Source organism: Salvelinus namaycush, chromosome 31 (assembly GCF_016432855.1).
Source record: "Salvelinus namaycush isolate Seneca chromosome 31, SaNama_1.0, whole genome shotgun sequence".
In the NCBI taxonomy this organism is placed as follows: domain Eukaryota; kingdom Metazoa; phylum Chordata; class Actinopteri; order Salmoniformes; family Salmonidae; genus Salvelinus; species Salvelinus namaycush.
The window spans coordinates 3,805,047-3,827,432 of record NC_052337.1 but is presented as its reverse complement, the minus strand read 5'-3'; the positions used below and the strand labels follow the sequence as shown (position 1 = coordinate 3,827,432).

The window sequence follows — 22,386 nt, the reverse complement described above, 5'->3', positions numbered from 1 at the left end:
ACAAACCGCCTGGTAAGTTGAGACACACCGCCTGGTACGTTGACACAAACCGCCTGGTACGTTGACAAAAACAGCCTGTTACGTTGACACAAACCGCCTGGTAAGTTGACACAAACCGCCTGGTATGTTGACACAAACCACCTGGTAAGTTGAGACAAACCACCTGGTACATTGACACAAACCGCCTGGTACGTTGACACAAACAGCCTGGTACGTTGACACAAACCGCCTGTTACGTTGACACAAACCACCTGGTAAGTTGACACAAACCGCCTGGTAAGTTGACACAAACCGCCTGGTACGTTGACACAAACCGCCTGGTACGTTGACACAAACCGCTTGGTACGTTGACACAAACGCGCCTGGTAAGTTGACACAAACCGCCTGTTACGTTGACACAAACCACCTGGTACGTTGACACAAACCACCTGGTAATTTGACACAAACCGCCTGGTACGTTGACACAAACCGCTTGGTACGTTGACACAAACCGCCTGGTACGTTGACACAAACCACCTGGTATGTTGACACAAACCACCTGGTAAGTTGAGACACACCGCCTGGTAAGTTGAGACACACCGCCTGGTACGTTGACACAAACCGCCTGGTACGTTGACAAAAACAGTCTGTTACGTTGACACAAACCGCCTGGTACGTTGACACAAACCACCTGGTAAGTTGACACAAACCGCCTGGTATGTTGACACAAACCACCTGGTAAGTTGACACAAACCACCTGGTACATTGACACAAACCGCCTGGTACGTTGACACAAACCACCTGGTAATTTGACACAAACCACCTGGTAAGTTGACACAAACCGCCTGGTACGTTGACACAAACCACCTGGTACGTTGACACAAACCGCCTGGTACGTTGACACAAACCGCCTGGTATGTTGACACAAACCGCCTGGTAAGTTGACACAAACCGCCTGGTACGTTGACAAAAACCGCCTGGTACGTTGACAAAAACCGCCTGTTACGTTGACACAAACCACCTGGTACGTTGACACAAACCACCTGGTAAGTTGACACAAACCGCCTAGTATGTTGACACAAACCACCTGGTACGTTGACACAAACCACCTGGTAAGTTGACACAAACCGCCTGGTACATTGACACAAACCGCCTGTTACGTTGACACAAACCGCCTGGTAAGTTGACACAAACCGCCTGGTACATTGACACAAACCGCCTGGTACGTTGGCAAAAACCGCCTGGTACGTTGACACAAACCGCCTGGTAAGTTGACACAAACCGCCTGGTAAGTTGACACAAACCGCCTGGTACGTTGACACAAACCGCCTGGTACGTTGACACAAACCACCTGGTACGTTGACACAAACCACCTGGTACGTTGACACAAACCGCTTGGTACGTTGACACAAACCGCCTGGTACGTTGACACAAACCACCTGGTACGTTGACACAAACCACCTGGTAATTTGACACAAACCGCCTGGTACGTTGACACAAACCGCCTGGTACGTTGACAAAAACAGCCTGTTACGTTGACACAAAACGCCTGGTACGTTGACACAAACCACCTGGTACGTTGACACAAACCACCTGGTATGTTGACACAAACCACCTGGTAAGTTGACACAAACCACCTGGTACATTGACACAAACCGCCTGGTACGTTGACACAAACCGCCTGGTACGTTGACACAAACCGCCTGGTACGTTGACACAAACCGCCTGGTAATTTGACACAAACCGCCTGGTACGTTGACACAAACCGCTTGGTACGTTGACACAAACCACCTGGTAAGTTGACACAAACCGCCTGGTACGTTGACACAAACCGCCTGGTACGTTGACAAAAACCGCCTGGTACGTTGACACAAACCACCTGGTAAGTTGACACAAACCGCCTGGTACGTTGACACAAACCACCTGGTAAGTTGACACAAACCGCCTGGTAATTTGACACAAACCGCCTGGTACGTTGACACAAACTGCCTGGTACGTTGATACAAACCGCCTGTTACGTTGACACAAACCGCCTGGTAAGTTGACACAAACCGCCTGGTACGTTGACACAAACCGCCTGGTACGTTGACACAAACCGCCTGGTACGTTGACAAAAACCGCCTGTTACGTTGACACAAACCGCCTGGTACGTTGACACAAACCGCCTGGTAAGTTGACACAAACCGCCTGGTACGTTGACACAAACCACCTGGTAAGTTGACACAAACCGCCTGGTACGTTGACACAAACCACCTGGTACTTTGACACAAACCGCCTGGTAATTTGACACAAACCGCCTGGTAAGTTGAGACAAACCGCCTGGTACGTTGACACAAACCGCCTGGTACGTTAACACAAACCGCCTGGTAATTTGACACAAACCGCCTGGTACGTTGACACAAACCGCCTGGTACGTTGACACAAACCGCCTGGTACGTTGACACAAACCACCTGGTACGTTGACACAAACCGCCTGGTACGTTGACACAAACCACCTGGTAAGTTGACACAAACCACCTGGTACATTGACACAAACCGCCTGGTACGTTGACACAAACCGCCTGTTACGTTGACACAAACCACCTGGTAAGTTGACACAAACCGCCTGGTAAGTTGACACAAACCACCTGGTACGTTGACACAAACCGCCTGGTACGTTGACACAAACCACCTGGTACGTTGACACAAACCGCTTGGTACGTTGACACAAACGCGCCTGGTAAGTTGACACAAACCGCCTGGTACGTTGACACAAACCACCTGGTAATTTGACACAAACCGCCTGGTATGTTGACACAAACCGCCTGGTACGTTGACACAAACCGCCTGGTATGTTGACACAAACCGCCTGGTAATTTGACACAAACCGCCTGGTACGTTGACACAAACCGCCTGGTACGTTGACACAAACCACCTGGTAAGTTGACACAAACCACCTGGTACATTGACACAAACCACCTGGTACGTTGACACAAACCGCTTGGTACGTTGACACAAACCACCTGGTACGTTGACACAAACCACCTGGTAAGTTGACACAAACCGCCTGGTAAGTTGACACAAACCACCTGGTAAGTTGACACAAACCGCCTGGTACGTTGACAAACCGCCTGGTAAGTTGACACAAACCGCCTGGTAAGTTGTTTAATTGTCAATTAAAGCCTTTGACACTTGTATTACGCTTGTAATTATACTTCAGTATTCCACAGTAACATCTGACAAAAATATCTAAAGACACTGAAGAAGCAAACTTTGTGAAAATTAATATTTGTGTCATTCTCAAAACTTTTGGCCACGACTATATACAAACAAATCAAAATGTATTTGGTGGCATTATCCGCGGTTCCACAATCAAAACCAGAAGGAACGTTGCACAGTTGAAAGGTTAATCCCGAGCCTTTTCCCAACCTTAGCCCAAACTACCAAGGCGTCTTCATTGTCAGCAAATATTCTTGTAAACTATTGTATTTGAAACACAGAACTAGAGATTCATATTTTCCAGAGAATCTACCAGGTTTAAATACCGACTGGGAATAATTCATATTTATCCCAAGAGTCCCGGGAAATAAAGCAAAATTCACAAGTGCCCATTTGAAGCGTTTAAAACCCAAATATGGTGACTACTCCAGGGTTCTCCCCAAATAAGAGAGATGCTGCGCCACTATGTAAAGATTTCAGAGAAAATAAACTGAGATTTTGTCATAATAGAGTAACTATCTTTGATCGGTCAATGACATTGTTATGAATTGCCAACACCGGCCGTTCTTAAATTCCAAGCGTTATCAAGTTCCTCAATTAATTCAGCGCATTTCAGAAGTACGGTATCTCAACACAGAGCGCAGCCTGAGCGTTGTGGAATCATGCAGACGTTGTAACAAATGACAAAAGTAAAATGACCAAAGTTGTTAAGCTAGCTATATAACCTCCTTCAACGAATGACAGAATATCGGGGTGGCAGGTAGCCTAGTGGTTAGAGCGTTGGGCTGACAAGGTACAAATATGTCGTTCTGCCCCTGAACAAGGCAGTTAATCCACTGTTCCCCGGCAGGCTGTTATTGTAAATAAGAATTTGTTCTTAACTGACTTGCCTAGTTAAATAAAGGTTACATTTAAAATGTCCTATATCTTGTGAAATCGAGTTGATGATTATAAAGAGAGCAGATCAACTCATGAATGACGGGGGGGTATCTTTAAGAATACCAAGGTATCTTTAAGAAGAAAAAAATATTTATATATCCATATCTACTCTCATACCGTTTGTTGATCACACATCACACATTCTACCAAAGCTCTCATATTGGCAGCAAGTAGGAGACTGCGCAGAGAAGCGGGGGAAACGTTATAGAGGTATTTTGGCATGCACAGGCGAGAGACGTGATTTGATAATGCAACCTATATATTACAGAATTTACCCATGTAATCTCTGGTAGATCCCAGTTACCCATGTTAATCCATACACAGTATTAATCTCTGGTAGATCCCAGTTACCCATGTTCATCCATACACAGTACTAATCTCTGGTAGATCCCAGTTACCCATGTTCATCCATACACAGTACTAATCTCTGGTAGATCCCAGTTACCCATGTTCATCCATACACAGCACTAATCTCTGGTAGATCCCAGTTACCCATGTTAATCCATACACAGTACTAATCTCTGGTAGATCCCAGTTACCCATGTTAATCCATACACAGTACTAATCTCTGGTAGATCCCAGTTACCCATGTTAATCCATACACAGTACTAATCTCTGGTAGATCCCATTTACCCATGTTAATCCATACACAGTACTAATCTCTGGTAGATCCCAGTTACCCATGTTAATCCATACACAGTACTAATCTCTGGTAGATCCCAGTTACCCATGTTCAGCCATACACAGTACTAATCTCTGGTAGATCCCATTTACCCATGTTAATCCATACACAGTACTAATCTCTGGTAGATCCCAGTTACCCATGTTCAGCCATACACAGTACTAATCTCTGGTAGAGCAGTCGGATAACCCGAATAATCATCATAACTGTTATTATAACTGTTGAAACGGTTGACTATCAGAGGGTTTGGTTAGCTTAGATCTTTCATTTAGAATATACTCAAACCAAAATGGCTGCTTTAGCTTCGGTATATCATAACATGCACGTCTCTAGGCTCAGTCAGATGATGAATGAGCACTCCCCCCCCCCCTCCCCCCCTCTCTCTCTCGTCTCTCTCTCTCATCAGTCAGGTTGAGACTACCACATGCACATATTAGGACATACTTTGATGTTCCAGTCAGGTTGAGACTACCACAGACCTGTGATGCTCCCCATAAACTCCTTGGCAGGGATTTCAAACATGGAGAGAATGGCTCCATACTGCAGTGATTTAACCCACGCTTCTCTCAGTCTGCAGCATGGCAGCCCTTTCTTCCCCGTCACCCCACACTGGTGTCCGTAAGCCATCTGGAATGGCTTGGCCTAATGTCTACCACATTGGTGGTGGGGTGACGAGGTGTTAATAAACAACACACTAACGCTTTTTTTTTGGTTTGTGGCTTTATTCTTTACTAACATCTGCACAGCAGAGTTATATTTGCTGTATTTGTGTACGTGATAGGTAAATGTAGATCAAGTAAATGTAAATATAGGTACATGTAGATCAGATGTAGATATAGGTACATGTAGATCAGCTGTAGATATCGGTACATGTAGATATAGGTACATGTAGATCAGGTACATGTGGATATAGGTACATGTAGATATAGGTACATGTAGATATAGGTACATGTAGATCAGATATATATATAGGTACATGTAGATCAGATGTAGATATAGGTACATGTAGATCAGATGTAGATATAGGTACATGTAGATCAGATGTAGATATAGGTACATGTAGATCAGATGTAGATATAGGTACATGTAGATCAGATGTAGATATAGGTACATGTAGATATAAGTACATGTAGATCAGGTACATGTGGATATAGGTACATGTAGATATAGGTACATGTAGATATAGGTACATGTAGATCAGATATATATATAGGTACATGTAGATCAGATGTAGATATAGGTACATGTAGATCAGATGTAGATATAGGTACATGTAGATCAGATGTAGATATAGGTACATGTAGATCAGATGTAGATATAGGTACATGTAGATCAGATGTAGATATAGGTACATGTAGATATAAGTACATGTAGATCAGGTACATGTGGATATAGGTACATGTAGATATAGGTACATGTAGATATAGGTACATGTAGATCAGATATATATATAGGTACATGTAGATCAGATGTAGATATAGGTACATGTAGATCAGATGTAGATATAGGTACATGTAGATCAGATGTAGATATAGGTACATGTAGATCAGATGTAGATATAGGTACATGTAGATCAGATGTAGATATAGGTACATGTAGATATAAGTACATGTAGATCAGGTACATGTGGATATAGGTACATGTAGATATAGGTACATGTAGATATAGGTACATGTAGATATAGGTACATGTAGATATAAGTACATGTAGATCAGGTACATGTGGATATAGGTACATGTAGATATAAGTACATGTAGATCAGGTACATGTAGATCAGGTACATGTAGATCAGGTACATGTAGATGCAGGTGTTCAAGTATTTATTTTCATCACCCCACAAGCTTATCTCAGTCGTCAACTTTACACTAACCAGAATATTTGCAGATCATATAGAACAGGTCAGGTCAGGAGTGTCTCTCTCTCTGTTCCCCCCCCCCCCCCCCCTCCCACGCTGCTGGTGCCACGTGAAGTCAGGGGTGTCTCTCGCTCTCATTCTCAGATGGGCCTCTCTCCGTCCTTACATACAGTGCCTCCAGAAATACCCCTTCGCATTTTCCACATTTTGTTACGTTACAGCCTTATTCTAAAATAGATTTTTTTTTAAAATCCTCATCAATCTACAAACAATACCCCATGATGACAAAGTGAAAACAGGTTTTTAGAAATGTTTGTACATTAACAAAGAAAATTTTAACAGAAATACCGTATTTACATAAGTATTCAGACCCTTCGCTATGAGACTCGAAATTGAGCTCAGATGCATCCTGTTTACATTAATCATCCTTGAGATGTTTCTACAACTTGATTGGAGTCCACCTGTAGTAAATTCAATTGATTGGACATGATTTGGAAAGGCACAAACCTGTCTATATAAGGTCCCAAAGTTGACAGTGCATGTCAGAGCAAAAACCAAGCTATGAGGTCGACGGAATTGTCCATAGAGCTTCGAGACAGGATTGTGTCGAGGCACAGATCTGGGGAAGGGTACCAACACATTTCTGCAGCATTGCAAGTCCCCAAGAACACAGTGGCCTCCACCATAAATGGAAGAAGTTTGGAACCACCAAGACTCTTCCTAGAGCTGGCCACCTGGCCGAACTGAGCAATCGCGGAAGAAGGGCCTTCCTTGGTCAAGGAGGTGACCAAGAACCCGATGGTCACTCTGACAGAGTTCCAGAGTTCCTCTGTGGAAATGGGATAAACGTCGAGAAGGACAACCATCTAAGCATCACGAAACCAATCAGGCATTTTAATGGTAGACTGGCCAGATGGAAGCCACTCCTCAGTAAAAGGCAGTTGACAGCCCGCTTGGAGTTTGCCAAAAGGCACCTAAAGGACTCTCAGACCATGAGAAACAAGATTCTCTGGTCTGATGCAACCAAGATTGAACTCTTTGGCCTGAATGCCAAGCATCACGTCTGGAGGAAACCTTGCACCATCCCTACGGTGAAGCATGGTGGTGGCAGAATCATGCTGTGGGGATGTTTTCAGCGGCCGGGACTGGGAGACTAGTCAGGATCGAGGCAAAGTTGATCAGAGCAAAGTACAGAGAGCTCCATGATGAAAACCTGCTCCAGAGCGCTCAGGACCTCAGACTAGGGCGAAGGTTCACCTTCCAACAGGACAACGACCCTAAGCACACAGCCAAGTGGCTTTGGGAGAAGTCTCTGAATGTCCTTGAGTGGCCCAGCCAGAGCCCAGACTTAAACCTGATCGAACATTGCTGGAGAGACCTGAAAATAGCTGTGGAGCAACATTCCCATCCAACCTGACAGAGCTTGAGAGGTTCTGCAGAGAAGAATGGGAGAAACTCCCCAAATACATGTGTGCCAAGTTTGTTGCGTCATACCCAAGAAGACTCAAGAACTGAGTAAAGGGTCTGAATACTTAAATATTACTTAAATATTTCCGTTTTTTATTTTTTATAAATTAGCAAAAAATTCTAAAAACTGTTTTTGCTTTGTCAATATGGGGTATTGTGTGTAGATTGATGAGGGGGGGGGATTATTTAATCCATTTTAGAATAAGGCTTTATCCTATCAAAAAATTCAAGGGGTCTGAATACTTTCCGAAGGCACTGTAGATTCATATCTCGCTCTATCCCCCACCCCCCCTCTCTCTCTCTCTCCCTCTATCTCTCTCTCATTCTGAAATCACATCACTGCTCGACGGGGGCTTTACAGGCACCTCCTTGTTGCCGTGGCAGTGGGCGGACGGTCGCCATGGCACTAGGCGGGGTGCGAGGGCTTTAGAGGAGATTTAACACCTAGCTGTTCATTCACTCCTCCAACAGAGACAGCACCAAGGCTGTGTAGACCCAACACAGCACATCCTCCTACTACATCCACTGCTGTATGGAAGGGCCTTTATAAAATGTTCAAGGGGCCCCCCCTCACTCCTTCTCCCTCATTCTCTCTCTACCTTTATGGACTGACTCTCTCATTCTAATCCCTCCCTTCATGCTCTCTCTCGCTCTCTCCATTTCCCTCCCTCACTCCCTCCCTCCTTGCTTTCTCTATTTCTCTCTGTCTATCCCTCCCTTCCTCTTTCCATGGGCTCTCTCCATTTCCCTCCCTCACTCCCTCCCTCCATGCATTCTCTCCCCCCATTACTCCCTCCCTCCTCCATGCTTTCTCTATTTCTCTCTGTCTATCCCTCCCTTCATGCTCTCTCTCTCGCTCTCTCCATTTCCCTCCCTCACTCCCTCCCTCTACACAAGGACAGAGGCAGTTACTTATTCACAGAGGCAGTGCTGGAGAGTGGAGATTATGAAGTGCCATTGAACGGTGCTTCTGTTTAGTTGATATTGTCAGGCGGGAGTAACTTTAGGTTGACCTTTTAGTGACCTGAGGTTTTCACTCCCATTCATTTGTTCATTCATTCACTTGTCACTATATGAGACCATAGACATTATAGGAGACCGCCTGCACTCTTTTTAAAGTCCTTTATACTAAATAGTGTAATAAGACACATAGAGGGACCTTCACTGTTTCACCACAGGAGGGATTTAGAAACACCAAGGAGGGATTTATGCTCTGCGTCTGTAATGGCACGCTATATTTCCCATATGCCCATCGCCAAGATCTGCTATTTGACAGTTACTGTCTAGTACAGACGCGATGGTTCAAAAGTTACTTTTCAAAATGGCCGTGCTCTAGCACCGGTACAGTGTTAATGTGACGAACTTCGAGAAGCCGACGTCATGGCCGCGTAGTAAGTTTGTTTGCGATCATCTAACGTTAACATTTAGCAGAAGCTCTTATCCAAAGCGACTTACATTTAGTGTATTCATCTTAAGATAGCTAGGTGGGACAACCACATATCACAGTCATAGTAAGTACATTTTTCCTTAGTAAAGTAGCTATCAGCAACGTCAGAGCTAGGAAGAGAGAGAAAGAGTCAAGAGTTCACAAAAGGCTTTTTTTTGGGGGGGGAGGGGTGGTGTGAAATATTGCCTCTAAACGATGCAGTGACATGCACGCACACACACACACGCACACGCACGCACGCACGCACACACACACACACGAGCACGCACACACACACACACACACACAAACACCAGTGTTCAGGCCATTTCAATTCAGGAAGTAAACTGAAGTAAAATTCCAATTCAATTATTGAAAAACGGCATCTGTTTTCAATGACTTCTCAAAAAGCTGAAAATTATTTATGTGAAAAGTCTTCAAATTTTTCGATATTAAATTAAAATCTCTACCTGAATTGACTGACTCAGGACCCTTAGTCCGTCAGCAGACGAGAGACGCAAAGCCCGGTGTGTGTGTGTGTGTGTGTGTGTGTGTGTCATCATCCTAATTAATATTTAGGGACCCCTTCCCCCCTTCCACTCAGAGCAAGGCCCATTAGAATTCAATGGAGACCTGTGGGTGTGTCCGTAGGGGACATTCCCAGGTCAGTTGACAGTGAACTGGACTGCAAGGCTGGCATTTGACCTCAGCATGTCCAATGTCTTTGTTTTCAAATGCTTTTTCAAAAACTGTGGCTAACATTATCTGCAATGCACATTGTAGTGGATATTGTTTGTGTAATGTTGATAATTGTTATGCATTATCAATTGTGGCTACACCTCCTCTCATCCTATAATTATAATTTTAGCTCACCCAGTTATCTTGATTTTGACCTTATGTGAACACAATTCGACGAAACAAAACATTTTGTCGACCAAGCTTCACAAACACTTGACAAAAAAGTGTGTCCAATTAATTAGATAATTAATAAAAAAAGATATTGGAAAGCTAGTTTAATCTTGACGTATCCCACTCCTCACCCTGGCAGGCTCCGGTGCGTATGTTGGGGATGAAGCCTCGGCGGCATGGCTGGGGCTGGGCCGGGCACATCTCGCAGGGGTGTCCCCAGGCACGCCCCACCGTGGCACAGCACAGGGTCTTGGTGCACACGATGCCACTCACCTGGCCCTGGCACATCTGGTTGCTGACCTTGGTGAAGCAAGGGCCTGTCCTGTAGTCTGGGAGAGAGCAAGGGGATTCCATTAGAAGCAATAGAAGTAGTTGGTAGTTACAGTGCACATTCGGAAAGTATTCAAAACCAACATTTTGTTACGTTACAGACTTATTCTAAAATGGATTACATCGTTTCCCCCCCCCTCATTAAGCTACACATAATACCCCATAATGACAAAGCAAAAACAGGTTTTTAGAAATGTTTGCAAATGTATAAAAAAGATCAAACAGAAATATCACATTTACATAAGTATTCAGACCCTTTACTCAGTACTTTGTTGAAGCACCTTTGGCAACGATTACAGCCTCGAGTCTTCTTGGGTATGGCGCTACAAGCTTGGCACACCTGTATTTGGGGTGTTCAGGTCTCTCTCAAATACACCTGTATTTGGGGTTCATGTCCGGCCTATAGCTGGGCCACTCAAGGACATTCAGAGACTTGTCCCGAAGCCACTCCTGCGTTGTCTTGGCTGTGTGCTTAGGGTCTTTGTCCTGTTGGAAGGTGAACCTTCCCCCCAGTCTGAGGTCCTGAGCGCTCTGGAGCAGGTTTTCATCAAGGATCTCTCTGTACTTTGCTCCGTTCATCTTTCTCTTGATCCTGACATGTCTGCCAGTCCCTGCCGCTGAAAAACACCCCCACAGCATGATGCTGCCACCACCATGCTTCACCGTAGGGATGGTGCCAGGTTTCCTCCAGACGTGACGCTTGGCATTCAGACCAAAGAGTTCAATCTTGGTTTCATTAGACCAGAGAATCTTGTTTCTCATGGTCTGAGAGTCCTTTAGGTGCCTTTTGGCAAACTCCAAGCGGGCTGTCAAGTGCCTTTTACTGAGGAGTGGCTTCCGTCTGGCCACTCTACCATAAAGGCCTGAATGACGATGTGCTGCAGAGATGGTTGTCCTTCTGCAAGGTTCCTTCACAGAGGAACTCTGGAGCTCTGTCAGAGTGACCATCGGGTTCTTGGTCACCTCCCTGACCAAGGCCCTTCTCCCCCGATTGCTCAGTTTGGCCGGGCGTCCAGCTCTAGGAAGAGTCTTGGTGTATCCAAACTTCTTCCATTTAAGAATGATGGAGGCCACTGTGTTCTTGGGGACCTTCAATGCTGCAGACATTTTTTGGTACCCTTCCCCAGATCTGTGCCTTTACAAAATCCTGTCTCGGAGCTCTACGGACAATTCCTTCGACCTCATGGCTTGATTTTTGCTCTGACATGCACTGTCAGCTCTGGGACTTTATATAGACAATTGAATTTACCACAGGTGGACTCCAATCAAGTTGTAGAAACATCTCAAGGATGATCAATGGAAACAGGATGCACCTGAGCTCAATTTCGAGTCTCATAGCAAAAGGTCTGAATACTTATGCAAATAAGGTATTTCTGTTTGCAAAAATGTCTAAAAATCTGTTTCCACTTTGCCATAATGGGGTATTGTGTGTAGATTGATAAGGAACCAAATAATTTATCAATTTTAGAATAAGGTTGTAATGTAACAACATTTTTGGAAGCACTGGAGAGCCTCCCGTATCTATATCTGCTACAAGGCTAACATAATGGTGTTGTCTACAAGGCTAACATAATGGTGTTGTCTACAAGGCTCACATAATGGTGTTGTCTACAAGGCTCACATAATGGTGTTGTCTACAAGGCTAACATAATGGTGGTGTCTACAAGGCTAACATAATGGTGTTGTCTACAAGGCTAACATAATGGTGTTGTCTACAAGGCTAACATAATGGTGTTGTCTACAAGGCTCACATAATGGTGTTGTCTACAAGGCTCACATAATGGTGTTGTCTACAAGGCTCACATAATGGTGTTGTCTACAAGGCTAACATAATGGTGTTGTCTACAAGGCTCACATAATGGTGTTGTCTACAAGGCTAACATAATGGTGTTGTCTACAAGGCTAACATAATGGTGTTGTCTACAAGGCTAACATAATGGTGTTGTCTACGAGGCTAACATAATGGTGTTGTCTACAAGGCTCACATAATGGTGTTGTCTACAAGGCTAACATAATGGTGTTGTCTACAAGGCTCACATTATGGTGTTGTCTACAAGGCTAACATAACAGTGTTGTCTACAAGGCTAACATAACAGTGTTGTCTACAAGGCTAACATAATGGTGTTGTCTACAAGGCTCACATTATGGTGTTGTCTACAAGGCTAACATAATGGTGTTGTCTACAAGGCTAACATAATGGTGTTGTCTACGAGGCTAACATAATGGTGTTGTCTACAAGGCTCACATAATGGTGTTGTCTACAAGGCTAACATAATGGTGTTGTCTACAAGGCTCACATTATGGTGTTGTCTACAAGGCTAACATAACAGTGTTGTCTACAAGGCTAACATAATGGTGTTGTCTACAAGGCTAACATAATGGTGTTGTCTACAAGGCTAACATAATGGTGTTGTCTACAAGGCTAACATAATGGTGTTGTCTACAAGGCTAACATAATGGTGTTGTCTACAAGGCTCACATAATGGTGTTGTCTACAAGGCTAACATAATGGTGGTGTCTACAAGGCTAACATAATGGTGTTGTCTACAAGGCTAACATAATGGTGTTGTCTACAAGGCTAACATAATAGTGTTGTCTACAAGGCTAACATAATGGTGTTGTCTACAAGGCTAACATAATGGTGTTGTCTACAAGGCTCACATAATGGTGGTGTCTACAAGGCTCACATAATGGTGGTGTCTACAAGGCTAACATAATGGTGTTGTCTACAAGGCTCACATAATGGTGTTGTCTACAAGGCTAACATAATGGTGTTGTCTACAAGGCTAACATAATGGTGTTGTCTACAAGGCTCACATAATGGTGTTGTCTACAAGGCTCACATAATGGTGGTGTCTACAAGGCTAACATAATGGTGTTGTAATCATAATCAGTAATCATAAACAATGCTATATAGAGTCGTGACTGCTGATGTCATGACAACCGACAATGTACTGTAACAAAAAAATCCAATCACAAAAACATTACTTTGGGATACTGTTGGTAAGCAATATGATAGACCTCTAATCAAATCAAATCAAATTGTATTAGTCACAAGCACCGAATGCTTACTTACAAGCCCTTAACCAACAATGCAGTTCAAGAAATAGAGTTAAGAAAATATTTACAAAATATAAGTAAAAAATTCTATAACAATAACGAGGCTATATACAGGGGGTACCGGTACCGAGTTAATGTGCAGGGGTACAGGTTAGTCGAGGTAACTCTAGCTCTCCTTCATAACAGTTTTTATACTGAATATGCTAAGTCAGCTGTCATCTTCATAGATACTGTACTCTACATTTTTCCTTTATTTTAAAGGGAGTTTGTTTACTTATGTGATGCATGATTTAAAACGTATCTGAAGAACAAAGAGCAATGTTACATAGTATTCAATAACATCAGATCTACAGCCTAGAAAAGTAGAATGGGGGTTCCTCAAGGATCAGTTCTAGGCCCTCTTCTATTCTGACGACGTTCCTGATGAGAGTAGATTTCCCCTATCCTTTTGTATTTGTATTGTTTATTGACAGAGAATGAATGAAGAGGAGACAGATAAAGGTGGAAATATAGTCTTGAGATGAGGGGTGGAGCCGGGGTTCAAAAAGGCGGCAGATTCACCCACAAGACCAACCCTAAGCACTATTTCACTTTTCCACATGAGTAACATTTTACATGTTGCTTATAAAAATGGGCATTCCTACAGAAGTGAATGTTGGCTTTGGTCTTAGATTACCACAAAGGGAAAACCTCGGAGTAGATGGCAAAGACATCCAAAGACGTAGCAATACAGTACATCACAACTACAGATGTAGGATCTTAATTTGATCACTCGTTTGTTGGTGAGAATGCACAGCAGGAAATGCAAACTTGTAGTATATTCGAGGTTGAAAAATGCTTCTAAAGTTTGTAATTTCCACTATAAAAATGTCAGACTTGATTTTCCCTAAAGAAAAATGTATCAACCCTTACAAAAAAATGCCATTAATTATAATCCACATAATAATTCACAGAGCTGATGAAGGCATAACTGCCGAAGGCATAACACACTAGCCTGCCTGGCCGAAAATAAAAAGGTGAAATGAGGTGACATCATCTGTAACCATGGTTTCTTAAAACATTCTTATGACATTTTTGCAATCTAATACCATCAACTTTGGTTTAATTCTATTATCTTTACTAACTACCAATCAAATATTTAAATGTAACCTTTATTTAACTAGGCAAGTCAGTTAAGAACAAATTCTTATTTACAACGTTGGCCTACCGGGGCACAGTGGGTTAACTGCCTTGTTCAGAGGCAGAAAAACAGATTTTTACCTTGTCAGCTCAGGGATTTGATCGCTCTAACCACTAGGCTACCTGCCACCCCATATGGTAAGTGTATACAGACAGTGTCCAATAATGTATGCTGTGCGTAATGATGTATGCTGTTCGTCTTGTCCAAGCTCAGATCTGAGAGAATTTTCAGAGAAATAGCTTTTCTCAAATTCAAACAAAGTTGTTTCATGAAGAAAAATTGTTTCTTGTCAAAAAGAAAGCAATGTTGATATGGCCCAAATCACCTCTGAAATAATCTTTAAAGAAGCTCCAAAAAATGAAAAACAAAATGGGTCAAAGTAAGTACTCTGTGTCTCTAACACAACTGAAAAGGGGCCATTGGACGCTTAAAGTATCTTCTCCCCAGATGGGGCCAAAGGCTGATCCATGAGAAACGATGCGATGAAAACAGAAGCATGGCCGACAAGTGAATATGCATGTAAGCATGAGGGATTTGAAGTGATGACATGGCATAGTGCTTGCAGCTGAGAAGACACCTCCGCCACCGGATCTATGGCTTTCCTGCATTAAACCTTGTTTGTATTATTAATTCACCCTAGATCTTTTTCAATGCAATCCCCAACGCAAATATGTACCCATAAACCCGGTAGTCCCCACATCTACTGTTTAACATGTGTGTGTCATTATACATGTCAGGGAACACATCAATACAGCTGCACTGAGAGAGAGAGAGAGAGAGAGAGAGAGAGAGAGAGAGAGAGAGAGAGAGAGAGAGAGAGAGAGAGAGAGAGAGAGAGAGAGAGAGAGAGAGACAGAGAGAGAGACAGAGAGAGAGAGAGAGAGAGAGAGAGAGAGAGACAGAGAGAGAGACAGAGAGAGAGAGAGAGATTTTTGTTTATCCATTTCACTTGTCTTGGCAATGTAAACATATGTTTCCCATGCCAATAAAGCCCCTTGAATTTAATTTAATTGATAGAGGGAAAGAGAGGGAGAGCGAAAGAGAGATTTTGTTTATCCATTTCACTTGCTTTAGCAATGTAAACACATTTCCCATGCCAATAAAGCCCTTTGAAATGAAATTAATTGAATTGATAGAGAGAGGGAAAGAGAGAGAGAGAAAGAGAGAGAGAGAGAGACAAGGAGAGAGAGAGAGAAGACAAAGATAGAAGGAGAGTGGGGGGAAAGAGAGAGTGAGAAAGTGAGAAAGAGACAGATAAAGACAGAGAGAGAGAGCGAGGGGAGGGGAGGGGGGAAAGAGAGAGCGAGAAGTTGAGAAAGAGACAGATAAAGACAGAGAGAGAGAGAGAGAGGGGAGGGGGGGAAAGAGAAAAATAAAGACAGAGAGAGAGAGAGAGCGAGGGGAGGTGAGGGAGGGAAAGAGAGAGCGAGAAAGTGAGAAAGAGACAGATAAAGACAGAGAGAGAGAGAGCGAGGGGAGGGGGGGAAAGAGACAGATAAAGACAGAGAGAGAGAGCGAGGGGAGGGGGGGAAAGAGACAGATAAAGACAGAGAGAGAGAGAGCGAGGGGGGGGAAAGAGAGAGCGAGAAGGTGAGAAAGAGACAGATAAAGAGAGAGAGAGCGGGGGGGGGGGGGGGGGGGGGGGGCGCTGAGTGCAGGTCTAAACATAGTGCTACTTCATTACAGGCCCAAACCATTTGAACTGAATTATAAACATTTACAAAGAAGGGCTGTGGCCAAATGGGACAGAGTGAGTAAGTGAGTAACTGAGTGAGTGAGAGTGAGTGTGTGTGTGTGAGTGTGTGAGTGAGTGAGTGAGTGAGAGTGAGTGAGAAGAGCTGTTGGTCCATACAGGATGTTAGACACAGGCCAAACATCTATCACATTAGAGTGGATTAGATCATGCACAGGCAGTTCCATTTAGATGACCAAGGGCCCCAGCCAATTCAGAGTTGGATAAGGGAGGACAAATTGGTCATTGACGTCAATGTGAGCGGAAATTCCAGTTAAGCGTCCAGATTTAGTGAGAATACGGGCCTATATGGACAGTCAAGTCAGTATGACACATGTTACAGTACTAAATATAGTATCTTTATATCATGAAACGTTACTGTGGCAGTACTACAGTGATGTAGTAGCAGATGATGCACGTCCCAACAGACCTTTTGAACCAAATGTGGATATTGACAGATAGTTAAAAGAGGAATAGGTCAAAGTGAATAATCATGTGTTGACTTTTGATAGGCCAATTTTGATAGGCTAATTTTGATAGGTCAATTTTGATAAGCTATTTTTGCTCTTCTGTTTTGCTTATCTCCAGCAGGTTTTGATGTTAAGTCGCTAGCAAAGAACTAGTCTCTTTCATGGTGTATATAGCAAGTAAATAGGAGGCTCGTTTAAGGTAATTGACGGTCAAGTTAAGCTATTTATAAAGGATTTGTTGTTACTTCAGGGTTGAGAGCTGTGCATTTTGGCTGCACCTCGACTGTAGGCTGGACCTCGACTGTAGGTCATTTGAGCACTCTTTTCCTCAGTAGAAATGTTACATTGAGACTCTTTAAGCCCAGTGTGTACATTTACATTGACAATGACCACACACACAAACACCAATGAGACTATAAACACAGACGCAAACAACTGTTTTTTTCTCCAGTGACACCCAGGAGCAGTTGTGACTACATCCTTTTCTAATTCAGACAACATGGAGTAATCTCATCAAACAAGCTTGGTCTAAGATAAACAGCTAATTTAGCCTCGTGTTTTTGAGTTTGAGGACAAATTCAAATCAGAAGGATTAAAGGGGCAATCTGGCATTTAGACAACAACAAAATGGATACCCCAGGGCTTCCCGAGTGGCGCAGCAGTCTAAAAGCGTCACTACAGACCTGGGTTCAATCCAGGGCTGTGTCACAGCCGACCTGGAGACCCATGAGGGGGTGCACAATTGGCCCAGCGTTGTCTGGGTTGGGGGGGGTTCGGCTGGCCGGGATGATCTTGTCCCATCGCGCTCTAGTGGCAGGCCAGGCGCATGCTCGCTGGGTTAAGTGCGCAGTGCGGCTTGGAAGGACGCATAGCTCTCTTCCGAGTTGCAGCGATGGGATAAGACTGTAACTACCAATTGGTAAAAAAGGTGGTAAAATATAAACTCAGCAAAAAAAGAAATGTCCTCTCACTGTCAACTGTGTTAATTTTCAGCAAACTTAACATGTGTAAATATTTGTATGAACATAACACGATTCAACAACTGAGACATAAACTGAACAAGTTCCACAGACATGTGACTAACAGAAATTGAACAATGTGTCCCTGAACAAAGGGGGGTCAAAATCAAAAGTAACAGTCAGTATCTGGTGTGGCCACCAGCTGCATTAAGTACTGCAGTGCATCTCCTCATGGACTGCACCAGATTTGCCCGTTCTTGCTGTGAGATGTTACCCCACTCTTCCACCAAGGCACCTGCAAGTTCCCGGACATTTCTGGGGGGAATGGCCCTAGCCCTCACCCTCCCGATTCAACAGGTCCCAGACGTGCTCAATGGGATTGAGATCCGGGCTCTTCGCTGGCCATGGCAGAACACTGACATTCCTGTCTTGCAGGAAATCACACACAGAACGAGCAGTATGGCTGGTGGCATTGTCATGCTGGAGGATCATGTCAGGATGAGCCTGCAGGAAGGGTACCACATGAGGGAGGAGGATGTCTTCCCTGTAACACACAGCGTTGAGATTGACTGAAATGTAAACAAGCTCAGTCCGATGATGCTGTGACACACCGCCCCAGACCATGACGCACCCTCCACCTCCAAATCGATCCCGCTCCAGAGTACAGGCCTCGGTGTAACGCTCATTCCTTCGACGATAAATGCGAATCCGACCAACACCCGTGGTGATACAAAACCGTGACTTGTCAGTGAAGAGCACATTTTGCCAGTCCCGGCTGGTCCAGCGACGGTGGGTTTGTGCCCATAGGCGACGTTGTGCCGGTGATGTCTGGTGAGGACCTGCCTTACAACAGGCCTAAACGCCCTCAGTCCAGCCTCTCTCAGCCTATTGAGGACAGCCTGAGCACTGATGGAGGGATTGTGTGTTCCTGGTGTAACTAGGGCAGTTGTTGTTGCCATCCTGTACCTGTCCCGTAGGTGTGAAGTTCGGATGTACGGATCCTGTGCAGGTGTTGTTACATGTGGTCTGCCACTGCGAGAATGATCAGCTGTCCGTCCTGTCTCCCTATAGTGCTGTCTTCCGCGTCTCACAGTACGGACCAGCAACCTTTCAGCTACAGGCCCAACACTCTAACCACTAAACTACCTGCCCCATGTGGGATTAATCAACAGGAGTCCAAAAGGGACTAACCCTATCATCAACAGGAGTCCATACGGGACTAACCCTATCATCAACAGGAGTCCATACGGGACTAACCCTATCATCAGCAGGAGTCCATACAGGACTAACCCTATCACCAACAGGAGTCCATATGGGACTAACCATAACCCTATCATCAGCAGGAGTCCATACGGGACTAACCCTATCACCAACAGGAGTCCATACAGGACTAACCCTATCATCAACAGGAGTCCATACAGGACTAACCCTATCATCAACAGGAGGCCATTCAGGACTAACCCTATCATCAACAGGAGTCCATGCAGGACTAACCCTATCATCAACAGGAGTCCATACAGGACTAACCCTATCACCAACAGGAGTCCATACAGGACTAACCCTATCATCAACAGGAGTCCATATGGGACTAACCCTATCATCAGCAGGAGTCCATACAGGACTAACCCTATCATCAACAGGAGTCCATATGGGACTAACCCTATCACCAACAGGAGTCCATACAGGACTAACCCTATCATCAACAGGAGTCCATACAGGACTAACCCTATCATCAACAGGAGTCCATACAGGACTAACCCTATCATCAACAGGAGTCCATATGGGACTAACCCTATCACCAACAGGAGTCCATACAGGACTAACCCTATCATCAACAGGAGTCCATACAGGACTAACCCTATCATCAACAGGAGTCCATACGGGACTAACCCTATCATCAACAGGAGTCCATACGGGACTAACCCTATCACCAACAGGAGTCCATACAGGACTAACCCTATCATCAACAGGAGTCCATACAGGACTAACCCTATCACCAACAGGAGTCCATATGGGACTAACCCTATCATCAGCAGGAGTCCATACAGGACTAACCCTATCATCAACAGGAGTCCATACGGGACTAACCCTATCATCAACAGGAGTCCATATGGGACTAACCCTAACCCTATCACCAACAGGAGTCCATACAGGACTAACCCTATCATCAACAGGAGTCCATATGGGACTAACCCTATCATCAGCAGGAGTCCATACAGGACTAACCCTATCATCAACAGGAGTCCATACAGGACTAACCCTATCATCAACAGGAGTCCATGCAGGACTAACCCTATCATCAACAGGAGTCCATACGGGACTAACCCTAACCCTATCACCAACAGGAGTCCATACAGGACTAACCCTATCATCAACAGGAGTCCATATGGGACTAACCCTATCATCAGCAGGAGTCCATACGGGACTAACCCTAACCCTATCACCAACAGGAGTCCATACAGGACTAACCCTATCATCAACAGGAGTCCATATGGGACTAACCCTATCATCAACAGGAGTCCATACAGGACTAACCCTAACCCTATCATCAACAGGAGTCCATACAGGACTAACCCTATCATCAACAGGAGTCCATATGGGACTAACCCTATCATCAACAGGAGTCCATACGGGACTAACCCTATCATCAACAGGAGTTCATACAGGACTAACCCTATCATCAACAGGAGTCCATACAGGACTAACCCTATCATCAACAGGAGTCCATACGGGACTAACCCTATCATCAACAGGAGTCCATATGGGACTAACCCTATCATCAACAGGAGTCCATATGGGACTAACCCTATCATCAACAGGAGTCCATACAGGACTAACCCTATCATCAACAGGAGTCCATACAGGACTAACCCTATCATCAACAGGAGTCCATACAGGACTAACCCTAACCCTATCATCAACAGGAGTCCATACAGGACTAACCTTATCATCAACAGGAGTCCATACGGGACTAACCCTATCATCAACAGGAGTCCATATGGGACTAACCATAACCCTATCATCAACAGGAGTCCATACAGGACTAACCCTATCATCAACAGGAGTCCATATGGGACTAACCCTATCATCAACAGGAGTCCATACAGGACTAACCCTATCATCAACAGGAGTCCATACGGGACTAACCCTATCATCAACAGGAGTCCATACAGGACTAACCCTATCATCAACAGGAGTCCATACAGGACTAACCCTATCATCAACAGGAGTCCATTCAGGACTAACCCTATCATCAACAGGAGTCCATATGGGACTAACCATAACCCTATCATCAACAGGAGTCCATACGGGACTAACCCTATCATCAACAGGAGTCCATATGGGACTAACCCTATCATCAACAGGAGTCCATACAGGACTAACCCTATCATCAACAGGAGTCCATACAGGACTAACCCTATCATCAACAGGAGTCCATACGGGACTAACCCTATCATCAACAGGAGTCCATGCAGGACTAACCCTATCATCAACAGGAGTCCATATGGGACTAACCCTATCATCAACAGGAGTCCATGCAGGACTAACCCTATCATCAACAGGAGTCCATACAGGACTAACCCTATCATCAACAGGAGTCCATACGGGACTAACCCTATCATCAACAGGAGTCCATACAGGACTAACCCTATCATCAACAGGAGTCCATATGGGACTAACCCTATCATCAACAGGAGTCCATACGGGACTAACCCTATCATCAACAGGAGTCCATATGGGACTAACCCTATCATCAACAGGAGTCCATACGGGACTAACCCTATCATCTACAGGAGTCCATACAGGACTAACCCTATCATCAACAGGAGTCCATACGGGACTAACCCTATCATCAACAGGAGTCCATTCAGGACTAACCCTATCATCAACAGGAGTCCATACGGGACTAACCCTATCATCAACAGGAGTCCATTCAGGACTAACCCTAACCCCATGTGCGATTCATCAACAGTCCATACAGGAAGTACATTTTTGTGAATGTAAGCCATAGAACTTTATTCAGAGCCTGAAAAGGAAATTCCCTTTCAAAGAAGACAGGAATTGGAAGGAGACGAAAGGAAAGTGGCATACACCTTCCGCATTCACACACATACATATTCCTGATTTAGGAACTGAGTCCATTTAATACCAGACGTTGATCCTTCCCCTTCAATAGACTCTGTCCCAAATAGCATTCTA

At 44.4% G+C, this 22,386-nt stretch overlaps 1 protein-coding gene across 1 annotated transcript in view; it reads right to left on the bottom strand.

The window, feature by feature from the left end:
* Positions 1-22,386, bottom strand: part of LOC120026153 (fibrillin-2-like) — a gene marked incomplete at its 5' end in the record, with an annotated part of 236,899 nt that overhangs the window by 197,448 nt on the left and 17,065 nt on the right. Inside the window, one exon of the mRNA XM_038970976.1 lies at positions 10,587-10,784. Coding sequence (XP_038826904.1) covers positions 10,587-10,784 — 198 coding nt within the window. The remainder of the gene's footprint in view (positions 1-10,586; positions 10,785-22,386) is intronic.